At 38.7% G+C, this 12,863-nt stretch overlaps 1 protein-coding gene across 1 annotated transcript in view; it reads right to left on the minus strand.

Annotated features, from left to right (window-relative positions):
- slx4ip (SLX4 interacting protein) overlaps positions 1-12,863 on the minus strand; it is a 44,145-nt gene that overhangs the window by 15,528 nt on the left and 15,754 nt on the right. The window contains exons 5-6 of the mRNA XM_039653273.2: positions 2,981-3,058; positions 1,750-1,838 (exon numbers count right to left, since the gene is read on the minus strand). Coding sequence (XP_039509207.2) covers positions 1,750-1,838; positions 2,981-3,058 — 167 coding nt within the window. The remainder of the gene's footprint in view (positions 1-1,749; positions 1,839-2,980; positions 3,059-12,863) is intronic.

Here is a 12,863-nt window from a genome sequence, read left to right on the forward strand (position 1 = left end):
CTAATGCCGAGTATCCTGTTAAACCAAATCATACCCACACACAACTGTTGCCATAAAAGTGGGTGAGCAAGAGGGCATGTGTGTGAGCCAAGTAAAACTGTGGTCTTGTTGCCGTGGCAAAATACATAGTGTACCAGTGATGCAACTTATGATTTCAGAATGCGAATCCTGGATTAAATTTTCTACTGCAGCTTCAAGATGAATAACATCAAGGGATGTATTAAACATATTTTCAACCAACTCATCAGTGCATTCCCTGAATGACAGCTCAACAAATTGTTCTTAAAAGAATAATGGATAAACATTAAAGGGATATTTCACCTAAAAAAAACATATATATACAGTATATATATATATATATATATATATGTTGTTGCAAACCTGTATGACTGACTTTCTTCCATTGCACATAGAGAAAAGATATTTTGAGAGTTTTTTGTCCTTACAATGGAAGTAAATGTTAACCAAAACAGTTTGGTTACCGACTTATTTCTTCAAAATATATTTTATGTTCCAAAGAAGAAACTAAGTAATTTTTGGTTGAACTATACCTTTAAAGTGGAATGACCTTTAAATAAGCCCCATTTAATTAGGCTGATCTCAGCTTTACCTCACCGGATGCGTTTCTTAGAGGAATACCCAAAAGAAAGATTTGAAACAAAATCTGTTCTTCAAACATTCAAAAGAAACATTCTTGTTTTCAAAACTAGCTAGATGAGGGCAACAAAATAAAACAGAAACTAGAGGTCATAAAACATGAGAAAACTTAACCTTAAATTAATTCTTTTTTTATTAAACAGTGGTTTACTGAACAAACTGTGTCTCTGTCATCATCAAATAAATACAATAAACTAAAAATTTCTAAAGGATAAAAAAAAAAAATCTCTGCTAATGCTGTAGCCCTTTTACTTGTTCATTATTTTACCTCCACCGGCATTTGTATATATACACATACAGTTACAGAATTTCAAATCAGGAACGTTTTCTATAGATGGGTCAGAAATCTTGTGTTTTCAAAACAATTTTTCAATATATTTTTAGTACTTTATACTTTAGTAAAATTAAAACACAATTGCCAATATTTAAACAGCATATTTTTCTTCACAAAGTTTACATTGTTCTTCAGATACACAGATGCCTTTAGATTTTAGAAAATGGGGGTTCTTGGCGTTAAAAAACACCTTGATATAAACTGTCAATGTATGCGCTCAGTGGTCATATTTACATGCTGCACTCACTAGTGTGTAGAACCCAGTGCTCTATGTCTTAGGCCAAAGGCATTTAGTGGTCCACCTCAGAGAACAGTATAGAGCCTCACCAATCAGCCCTTTCCAAGTACTCATTTGTCACTCCATAATAAGCGAGAGGGGAGAACAAAACACATAGGAATTAACCACATCCAGAGTCCAGAACCCAATTGATGGCATTTGCAGAGAATGGGTTCAAGATTGGGAAGCACCATACATTAAAGACACATGTTATATACAGTATAATATAAAGAGATGGAAAATAACTAGTCACCATCTCAGGCAAGCCCATAGACCATGCACAGGATAAAAACAGTTTACCCCCTCAATAACAGTTAGACACTTTTGTTAACTTAGGCTATAGTGTATCCAACTATTTTTAAAGAGAGTATTTTTACTGTAGCTTAACTACATTTATTAAGTAAACTGTAGCTTGGCAAGCTAGTTTCAAAGTAGCTTATCCAACACTGATTATAAACATTATTTCATAAGCAGCTCTTACCACATCCAGGTTCAGATTTCCACTGGGAAGTGCAGAATTCACTGGAGGACTGGCACACACTACGACACGCTCAGGAAACACACGCAACTCTGTGAAGGTCCAAAAAAAAAAAAAATACTGATGGAGCTGTAGCTAAAGTGATGTGGAAACCATTTAGCAAAATATACAGTACATTTTCTATTTGAAACGAATGGGAAATGGGAAAGGGAAGTCCAAATATGCATGATATTTATATTAAATTCTCACAGACATTTGAAGTAAAACAAATATGACTAAGATTAATTTTCAGGAGCATCAACAACATAAACTGACCTCAATGCCCTCTTCGTGGGAAATGTTGAATACTGTTGAAAAAGCTTTATTTTTTTGTTTTTAAGAAAATGGCAAAGTTGCCATAAAGTTGAATGTCAACACTTGGCAACTTCACGTCCCCATTGCCCCACAGTCAAAAAAGTTTAAAATGTGTAATTCGATACAAGTAAAACAAACCACAATGCTTGATGTATTTTCCGGTTTATTTCCTTCAAACTTGGCCAAATTTAGCTTGAAAAATGAAGGCCAAGCAAATTGCTGGTCAGCTACATTTTCTTCTTTTTGTTTTTCCTAGATCACTTAAAATAGCCTATAGCTTATTAGTCTGTAATATGATTTCTACTTTGTTTGTATTTCTTTGATTTAAACATAAATAATGTACAATGATAACTGTAACTTGCTTCACAGAGTCCGACTTGCCATACTGTACCTCTAAAGATACAGTGAAACTTTAGACTAAACTTGTTTACTATGATAAGCAAACCACATTTTCCCTGTGAGCTGCTGTCAAGCCTGGCTCGGGTGGACTTGGCTTTAGTCTCAAATTTTTGAGCTCTGCCTCTATTAGTACGGAGTGCATTCGTCTCCTACTGTCTAGCCAGATATAATAGGTGGTTTCTTCAAAGAAGTTTCTCTTAGATCTGTATAATTTTGACTTGAAACCACTTGAAGTTCAGCACAAAACATATTTTGAACCATTTTCTGAGTTGCCAGCTAAGTGAACATATTTCAGTCGACTTTTTCCAAAATAAAAACGATCCGGACAGTGACCTCCGACTGAGCCCGACAGCTGTATGAACTGTATGAATAACAACACAGGTGCTTCTGATATAATCATCTGTTTCATGAGGCAACTTAATGTGGAAAAAAAATACTCAAATCAGTTTTCTCTAGTCTAGGAGGAGAGGAAATAAACTACCTCTGTATTGCTGCCTGACAATGCATCTCAAGTTGACATGTCGTTTCATGAAGTGCACCGCCAGGCGAACATTCCCACCTGCAAAATAAAATACATTTTATGGTCAAATCAGTTACACATCAAAACACATTTAGAACAGGTAATATTGAAACAGCGAGGGCTTGACATGTTAAGCTAATCATGAACAATGGCATTTGGGACGGTCTGTTTGTTTAAACAAATCCACGTTTACGCATAAGGAAACGTATTTCTATGGAAAATTATTTAAATGCAAATCAGAACTGCATTTATGATAGTGTGTGACACGTCTACTGTACTGAACATGGACGTTATCAATTATATGTGCCCAATATGCAAAAAGGCCAGAACAAAGGCTTCAAATGTTTGCCAAATATGACACCACTCAAAGGCGGTTTAATGTCTGAAAAATACCAAAGCGTTTCAGCAAATGATAAAGAAGCCTCATCATCATAGTTCAGGCATGAATGTAAGCAGTGCCAGGGGCTTCTTGGCCTTTGAAGTCCACTGTAACAAGACTGACTGAACGCTGAAACTATTTACAGCCTCTACTGGTGGGAGAGTTTTATGAATTCATTCTTCATTCCTTTGAGAACAGCATATAATGTGCCACTTTGCCAGCATAACCTGTACTTTAGACTGCAAACATCTCTAAACACTGGATGAGTGGCTAAAAATTAGCACTGAAAACTGTTATTTAATATTCTTACACAATTCTCTGACTGCTATACTCTGTAACTGCTATACTCTATAATGGATGAATAACACGGCTAGTTTTGTGCCTCTTGTGATGCATTCAGCGATCTTGTTTTTCTCACATAATAAAAGAATTTAAAGTGGGATAATGTACACTTAGCAGGTAATTACCACAAAATAAACCTCTTCATTATGAAATAAGACCTGATCATTCTGTCAGCGTTTATTTTGCAAAGTTAAGATGACAAGTGACTAAAATAAGATTCATTACAATATTTTCGGTTTGCACAATTATGTTCACACAAAGGAAGAAGTGAATAAATAGGGTGTATACAAAGTCCAATCAAACTGATGAATGACATCCTTCAAAAAGAATCAGAACAGGACAAGCATTCTGGATATTACCAAAAACTCTATTCAAAGCTCAAACACTTTTTTAAAAGGACATTCTCATTGCAGTCCTTCTATTGTGGACTGATGTCAGTTTGATGTTATTCAACTGTTCTGAAAACAGTTTCTAAACTGAGAATATTACACACTATATTAAGCAATTTACAGTCCAAATATGTATTTAAAGGACCGCAATCTTCAAATGATTGACAATTAGCATACAGTTAGTATTGGCGTTATGGTTCTGTTCTGGGAGCGAACTCCCTGCGCATCCACGCAGACTAGCATGGAGATAAGAGCAGGGAGAGCAGAAATATATATGTATTGCAGATATCATTAAGTCGAGATTTTAAAATACAACATAATTTGAGAATTTACTCTGATTTGCCAAATCCTAACTGATGAGAGGAGGACCTGGGGATGAAGGAGGCTCCTAATTAGCTCCTAAGAAACGCGATAGCTGATAATACTGAAGGAGCTTATATATGTGTGTGATGATAACCATCATATTCCTATAGGTAGACGTGCATCACCTGAGAGTCAGCTGATGAGAGCTTGACCAACGTGACCCGCCAGAACTGATGGCACGCTTGATGTAAATAAAATAATTTAAATTAATTTATTTTATTCAAAGCAGAAATACTTGATTTGCTCAGTCCAAACCATAGGTAATGATTATATATTAGATTGCATGTATAATAAATTAATTTAACATTTATTTTAATTTAACATTCTATTTACATTTTATTTTATTATTTTCATATTTGTATTTATGATATTATACACTGAGCATACATACATAACCTATCAAATTAAGTGAGATACTTTTATAACATTTGTTATGTTTGACTTAAACCTTCATTATATGAAGCATTTAGTGATGTCAACATTTTGTGTTCATTCACTTTTACAGTTGCTGGAGCAACCATACCCACTCACTGTTAACATGCCAAGAAAACAAGTTCACTCAACCCTCCTATTGTTGGAGCAATACCACAACCATTCTGTTTTAATTTAAGAGACAGGAGGCAAAGGAAGAATCCAGCCTAGATCTGTTTGTCATTGTCCAAGGAATGCAAAATCCACTAGACGCGAAGACAGAGCACTGTTTCTTAATCTGGGAGGAATTTGACGTCAAGAGTGGGGGCCTGGTGAACACGCAAGCGATCTGCTGGTGCAGCTGTAAACAAGAAAACAGGCATGGGAATCCATCAGCTCTCACTCTGTGCCCTGAATAGACCCCGCAGCCTCTTCGCCTGTCTGTGAGAGACTGCCATAGGCTGCCACAGGACCATAAAATACACACAAAATGGATCGGACAACTATCCTATGACCCCAAGTGCTTAGGCAAACCATACAGAAAAACAAACTCAATGTGTGCACTCTAAAAGCGATCCCTCACATCCAGAGCATTTGTCTATCGCCAGAGTGCGTTGTTAGAAGTGTTAAATTAGCAGAAATGCATTAGGGAAGACAGATTTACCAGCTGATGTCATTGCAGGCTCCACTAACATATAGCTAGATCCTTTAACAGGAGCTTGCTGTGCCTTCGCAGGTAATGATATGCAATTACAGTGTCTGCCAGCCACAAAACTGTCATCAGCACCCCCAGTATGTGATTGATGGATCTACCTCTTACTTTCTTCCACTTCACAAGTACTGCTTAACAGCAGCTCCTCTCCAGTTATTCACAATACATTTTTCCTCAATCGGCAGTCGAAACTAACTGCACTGTAGAAACGACGGTACAATCTGTCACAGCAAAGAAAAAAGGCAGATTAGTAAAACTAGATAATATAAATCCTGCATGTCCTTGCTTTGAAATAACTTCCATTCAAGTTACAAACATGATCATAAACACTGATTGAAAAAAAACCAAACAGAGCATTTAAACCCTATTAAACCCCAAACTCAGGTCACTGTATCCAAGATACAAACTAAATATCACAAATGTTATTTTATCCCACCTACGAGAACAATGGTAAGCATCTTGTGTGAAACCCCGGTGAGCCTGCCAAACTGGCTCCTAAAGTTGATATACATCTCAAGGTTTTTTTTTTGTTTGTTTTTTGCTTAAGGGAAGTGATACAAGACTAGTGGGAACAGCAACACCTACATTCACGGAACTGTTCGTCTAAGCAATGCAGGTTAATATGACTAATAATATGAATCAGATGCTCCCTCGGGTGTTCCTCTCCATCTCAAAGAATTAACCGAGGAGGATTTCGATATCAGATTTATATGCTTTTGAGATGGCTTGGATCTTAAAGCGCTTAAAGGAGAAAGGCAACACCGGCAGAGAGATCAAGATGGCACATGGAACCCTTCCAAATTCAATGAGGGTGAAAAAAAAGTGTATGTGGACAGTATCAGCATCTTATCTTTCCTGCTCCTAATCATTCAAGGATGCAAAGAACCGCCCAAAAAAGCTTGGGAGAGTTATGGGAAAATAAAACTCGTCGGTCATAACATAAGTCTCTTTGCTAAGCATCAAGAGCCTAGGGCATGTTCTTTCCCTTTTTAACTCTGGTGTCGATAGATACTAGAATAAACAACAAACTGATAATCTGCATATTTCGGGAGATAAAAAATGGGCATCTTTCCTGTGTGCTTCAAAACTTTCAAGTCAAGTCTGTTTCATTCTTGTCCATTTCAACTTTGACCCATCCTCCCACCCCCTAACCAAAGAAGAAAAAAAAAAGTTTAATAGCATTTGTGTTTCTTCTTTTCCTTCACTTCAAAGAGCCAATTCCCAGGACAAGGCCGACAGAGTACCACAAAAAGCCTCATTTTGAGATATCAGCTGTTGGTTGATAAAAAAAAAAAAGTTCTTGCACCTCCAACTCTCCTGGCCCAGGCCAGCATGCTAAATGTGAACCTCAGTGTCTTTTTGCATATTAAGCACTTTTAAAGCACCCCTTGTTTAAGAAAATAAAATACTGGAGTTATCTATACTAGATAAAGACTGATTTCACAGCAACAGTCTTTGATTCAGGGCCCAGATTTGTGGCGACTCAATGCTTTATCAAGATTGCTTATCATGCAAAAGTAAACAAATGTGCCCATAAAATTAAGCTTTTTTTCTTGTAAAGAAAATAATATATTTTCTGAAGAAAAAAGTTTTTTTATCACTAAATTAAAATTGAAAATGTATCACGTAAGTAGCATGTGATGTAAAACGACTGAGATGCCCTCGGAGAAAAAGTGTTCCAACAATCACAACATCCATGCAAGGATTCGCTGACACTAAGCCAAGGCAGAAATATATACAGTACATCGGTACACACGCATGCATGACCCCTCCTGGAGCTTTTACCACTTCCTGGGAAAACAATAGAGAGAACAAAAAGTCAACAAAGCAGAAGAATGTAAAGAGGAATGTGAAATAAAATGGAAGAGTGGGGTGAGTGATCCCTTGTCTCCGACTAGAGCAATTCTTTCCATTGATTCAGAGTTCAAAGAAGAACACGAGCTATAAAAATCTCATCAGCTCTAAACAAATGGAGAGCACAGACAGCTCAACATGCGAAAGAATAATAATAATCTCTCAGCACCACAGTCTAGATCTTGACAAGCCAGAGAGGTTGTACAATCTAAACACATCAAGCCCAAAAAACAGACAACATCAGATACGATTTCTGGTGGTAAAACCGGGTACGATCCGTGAGATCTGAGCATATAGCTACTGTGTGCAGCGAACGATCTCAAAGCGATCTCACGTACGTGAAAACCGGGGATGGCGGGTGGAGAGCGGGCGTCTAGGTGACCGAGTTGGAATTTGTAGAAATATTTTCCCTCACTCCTCACTTTGATGTGAATGATCACCCTCTAAGATCTTGTCCTTCGCTCTTACTGGGTCAGGGTGGGGCTCCCGGGCGATTGTGCATGTGTGTGTGAGTGTTTCACGGGGGTCGCCACATGGAAGGGCCGAGCGGGGTTTTCCTGGAAGCACATCACACCCGGCTCCGTAACTGTAGCCTGGGTCGAGCGGTCGGTGTGTCTTATCACTCTGTTCAACGTCCACCTGAAACAATATTTGCACATGAGTGTTCAATTTAACATTTGGGTGACCCCTTCAGCATGGTTATGAAATGCTGCAATGTGGACCAACAGGAGGATGCAACACATGATCAAAAGGAGAACTGTAAAGATAAGCAAATGGACTAAATCGCCTCCAGAAACCTCCTTCTATAGTCTTCACAAAATAATCAAAACTGAGACCAAAACCTTACACGGTGACATTTTTCAACCAAAAGCCTATAAAAAAACTTTAACATGACACAGCAAAATGAACAAGACCGTGATCAGTCACATTCAAACAGAACATCCCACATCTTGTCCCAGCAGATGTTCCCTTTAATTAGAGCTCCTAACGCAACACTTAACTAATTGCCTACACCTGCACCATAAACGTGTATGACATCATCATTTCTGTGAAAACGGGTGAGAACATCTAATGATTTACAACACAGCATTCTTGAACAGTCTCTCTAAGACGACTTCTCTAAAGACTCTACTTTTGGGTGACGTTTCTCTTACGCTCACCAAGGCTGCATTATATACAATAATATCATTAAATATTATTATAATGTAAAATGACTCTTTGTAAATGTAATTGTTTCATGTGATGGCAAAGTTGAATTAACTGCAGCCATTCTTCCAGTCTTCAGTGTCAGATGATTCTTCAGAAACATTCCAATATGCTGATTTGTCATTGTAATTTGCCTGACCTTCTCAGGGAAAACTAGTCTTGTCTGAACAGACAGAAATTAGAATGAATTATGCTTGTATAACCATTTTTATAAGTAAAATTTACACAGCATATACATATTTTGGTACAAACTATCCATAATGATGCAGGTACAGTACAGTAAATACAGGAATCTGAGACCCTTAAGGATGTCACAAGGGCAAACAGTGAAATGTGGTGTGAATGAGGGCAGAGAAACACATTCCTCCTGTTTGATTCCAGCAGATTAACGACGTGGGGAAGGCTTCTGAAAACTTGACTTATGTGCTGTTCAGCAGCGCTCAAGGTTTTGAACCTGAGCTAGCCCTGTCATTGAAACCAGACCTCATCATCCCTGTCTCCTAATAAATCTATCCCGATTGTGCGTGCATTAAAACTGATTCACCTGGACAGCACACTGGTGCCTGCAAGGCCTTAATAATGAAATATGCCATTTAGTGGAAGAACGATCAAACTTCCTTTACAAGGCAAATATGCACATAGTTATAATATAACAATGGGCAAAAAAGATGGATTCAATGGAGAAAGGCACCATTAACCCTGAGCACATGGCCTGCCATTGGATCCGCTCTAGGACCTTGAAATGAAAACGTTGAGTGGGAAAAGGCAGTGTGATCCTCTAAAATGATTTAGTAATTCCTGAAGTGAAGTTTGGTCAGGCGGCATGTATAGCCTGGGTTCACGGAGGCTGTGTCTGTATGTGTGTGTGAGTCTGCCTGACCAGATTGTGGTCGAGAAACAGTCCCATGAATCCCATACTGATCAAGCTCTCTTTCCCCAATCCCTAATTACATACAGAGCCCTGTGGTGGGACAGCACCAGAGGAACATCGCTGACCCCGGACAAAAGACAGGGGTGTGTGTGGTGAGATCGAGTCATACTGAATGTATAAACATCAGTTTCAGCCCAAAGGCGGATGTGTTAAAGTGATGTAGACCTGTGTATTTGGAAGTTTGTGTGTGAAAGCGTGGGAGAAAGGTCTGCGGAAAGAGTCCGGCTGTCCAGGGGCTTTTCTGTACAGTGAGACGTGGGACTTAGGAGGTGGATTTGCACAGCAACTGCAACATGACAAAGCATCAAGGGCTAATTCTAGAACAAGGAGACAGACAGACTGACAGGCAGTCAAAAGAGCCCAAGGAATTTCGACAGCTCCTGCTCCGGGATCTCTATTTCCCATGCTGGTAATCCTGCCTAGTCCCTCTCACATGTTCCAGGGCAGGTAACTGCTGCTAATGCCACCACACGCTTTATATTTAAAGGCCATGGGGCACGTGGGCAGAAACAGAACGCTCTTACTGCAAACTGTTGGAGAGGGGGAAGAGATAGAGGGAGATTTTTTTTTCTTTACACAAGAAATTTTGAAATAATACAAACTAGGATTAGAAAAGAAAAATCTTACTGACCACAAATTAGAGTTGCCAAAAAGTACAGACTTTGGTACCAATGTTAATGAAATTTTAAAATTGTGACGCTTTGTTGAGCGGAATCGTAAACAACTCTGATTGGCCATCGTGTTCACACGCTCATCGGATATGTCCGCGATTGGCTACAACAATCAGCGCTTCAAAAAGATGTTGTAAATATGCTCCCGTTTATTGATCATTGTTGCCAATCACAGACATATCCGATGAGCTCGTGAACACAGCAGCCAATCAGAGGTGTTTACGATTGTGCTCAACAGCGCTCAAAAACTAAGTATCAACTTACGGTACTTTTCGATAACTCTACCGCAAACCTTTGAACTGTAGTATATATCTCAATATCTACTGATATAGAATAATTTTGAAATCTTTGACATCAGCTGATAACCGATATGTTATACATATATCATGCATCACAATTCAACTCTAACACAAGTCAATTTGTCAAATCTTAAATTAGCTGACAGCAGCATCAAATTCATTTCACACAAGGAGCTGCATGTGAATGTAACCATATTTATTGCTCTATACCAGCGGCGTAATCTGCTACTGTGTGAAGGCAGCCAGAGTGAATCCCACATCCCTCCACTCACTGAGTGAGATCTCACTCCCTCTGTGCCCTTGTAAACACATTCTCCAGCGGTAAGGCTATCTGCTGCAGTGCACTTGCGCTGGCTATAGGGCTGGGTCACAGGCAGCCAGCACTGCTTTAAGCCCTCCTCGCAGGGCCTGCCAAAAGGAGTCAGCCTGGTACACTGTGCAGCGCTCGCAAAGCCCTCTCCCACGGCTATTAGTGACCATTCATCTGGGGAGCCTGGGAAAATGCATCTGAACCCGGCAGGCCATCAGGGGGAACAGCCTGCCAGGTGTTCCCTCCCCCTCTGCCACACCAGCACTGTAAGCCATGGCACCTGTGGGAAAGAGGAAGGGGCTCAGCGAGGAGGAGGGGTATGAAGCAGCCACCCACCTCTTTTCTCCTCCCCTTCATCCATTAAGACCTGCTTATCAGATCAAACACACTGACGTGGGGGAACGTGCACAGGTAGATGTAAGAGTTACCAAAAATGGGCATACAGCTGCATTGTAATTGCCTTAGTGTGGCTGAACTTGATGGAGGGCTACTTGAAATTTATTATGTGTGACAGTACAGTAAAAGAACATTAGAGCTACTTCCATTTGGACAAATAACCTTTATAACCTGTAGGAAACTAAGAACTAATGAGAAACGACCAAGCACAAAAAGGTATAGTTATAGTTTACCTTAATGTCCACTACAATCAAACTGTGTTTATAACATTTTTAATACATTTAAAATATATTGAAACTACTTATTTACTTTTTAAATCTATCAATATCTTCAATGTTATGTTTATTTTATTAAACAAAATTAATTACAGAATTATTACAATTTAATTTTCTATTTTAATATATTTTAAAAGGCAATTTTTCCTGAATTGGTGCTCAAGAAACATTTATTAATGTTCAATTAATAAATAATATACGTGAATACATTCACATTTATTTGTCAGATACGGTATATACATTAGTGTTAAAAACATTTGTTCTTTTTCAGTATAGATAAATAGAAAGTAAAAAAAAAAACAGTTTGAAAGTGCATTTGAAAACACTTATTCCGCCTTCACACTGGCAGTTGAAATCAGCTCCGTAATGGGCAATACGTTCCCAACGGACGTCGTACTACACAGTGAAAAGCGTCGGACGCAGGTAGAATAAAAATAGCGGAGAGATTATAAAGGTTGATTCTGTCAGTTCTGTATGATCTCTCTGATGAGGGTTATAGAGATATTACTAGAAAGGCTGCTGCGTGTGGAAAGTTGCTGAGGACTTTGACATGTCAGGTCGACTAAAAATGCGATATGGTGATCAATAGTTTGCCTGCAATTTAATTGTGTTAACTGCCCTAATAACGTTATAAAAAAAAAATGACATGACAACTTATCGTTATAAAATCATTATTTATTTTATTAAACGTTCAGAATTCAGGTTTGTTTACCAGTACCATAGCAACGCTCAACTTCCCCTGGAATTGTCGGATAGGAACCGTTCGTAGCTTTTTGCAAGAGTTCAATTTTTTTTAACCCATCCGGATGACCAACGGACACGATTTTCCTCGCACCACACCAGAGAATGTCTAATTGAAGAGAATTGGCACTGGCTGGTTACTTCCGGGTTCTGGGCTGGCTGCAGTAACGCGTCTCTGTCCATGCGGGGGTCGAGTGCAGAATGAATGGGAATCAATGGGGTTTCACCCCCAGAAATCCACTTTTCTAAGTATGTAATTTTTTGTCAAGTAATTTTCAAATTTCAACAAGTTGCATTCAAAAGGGAGGGCTAAGAAAATACACTCAGCTGAAAATTGCATTTTTAAGTTCTCTTATCTGTTCAAAAATGTGATGACGTCACACAATAGCAGAATGCTAGTGTGTTCCAGCCAACAACAGCCTAACCTGTAAGAAATCAAAAGGTCATAAGTACTCGTTCATTCGACTTTTGGCCTATAATCTATATTTAACTTGCGGAATCAACAATAAAATCTATTTTGATTTAATGACAAGCAGGTGAAAGAGACACATTTGGCCGTTTAGCC

Source organism: Pimephales promelas, chromosome 11 (assembly GCF_988280905.1).
Source record: "Pimephales promelas chromosome 11, fPimPro1.hap1.1, whole genome shotgun sequence".
Classification (NCBI taxonomy): Eukaryota; Metazoa; Chordata; class Actinopteri; order Cypriniformes; family Leuciscidae; genus Pimephales; species Pimephales promelas.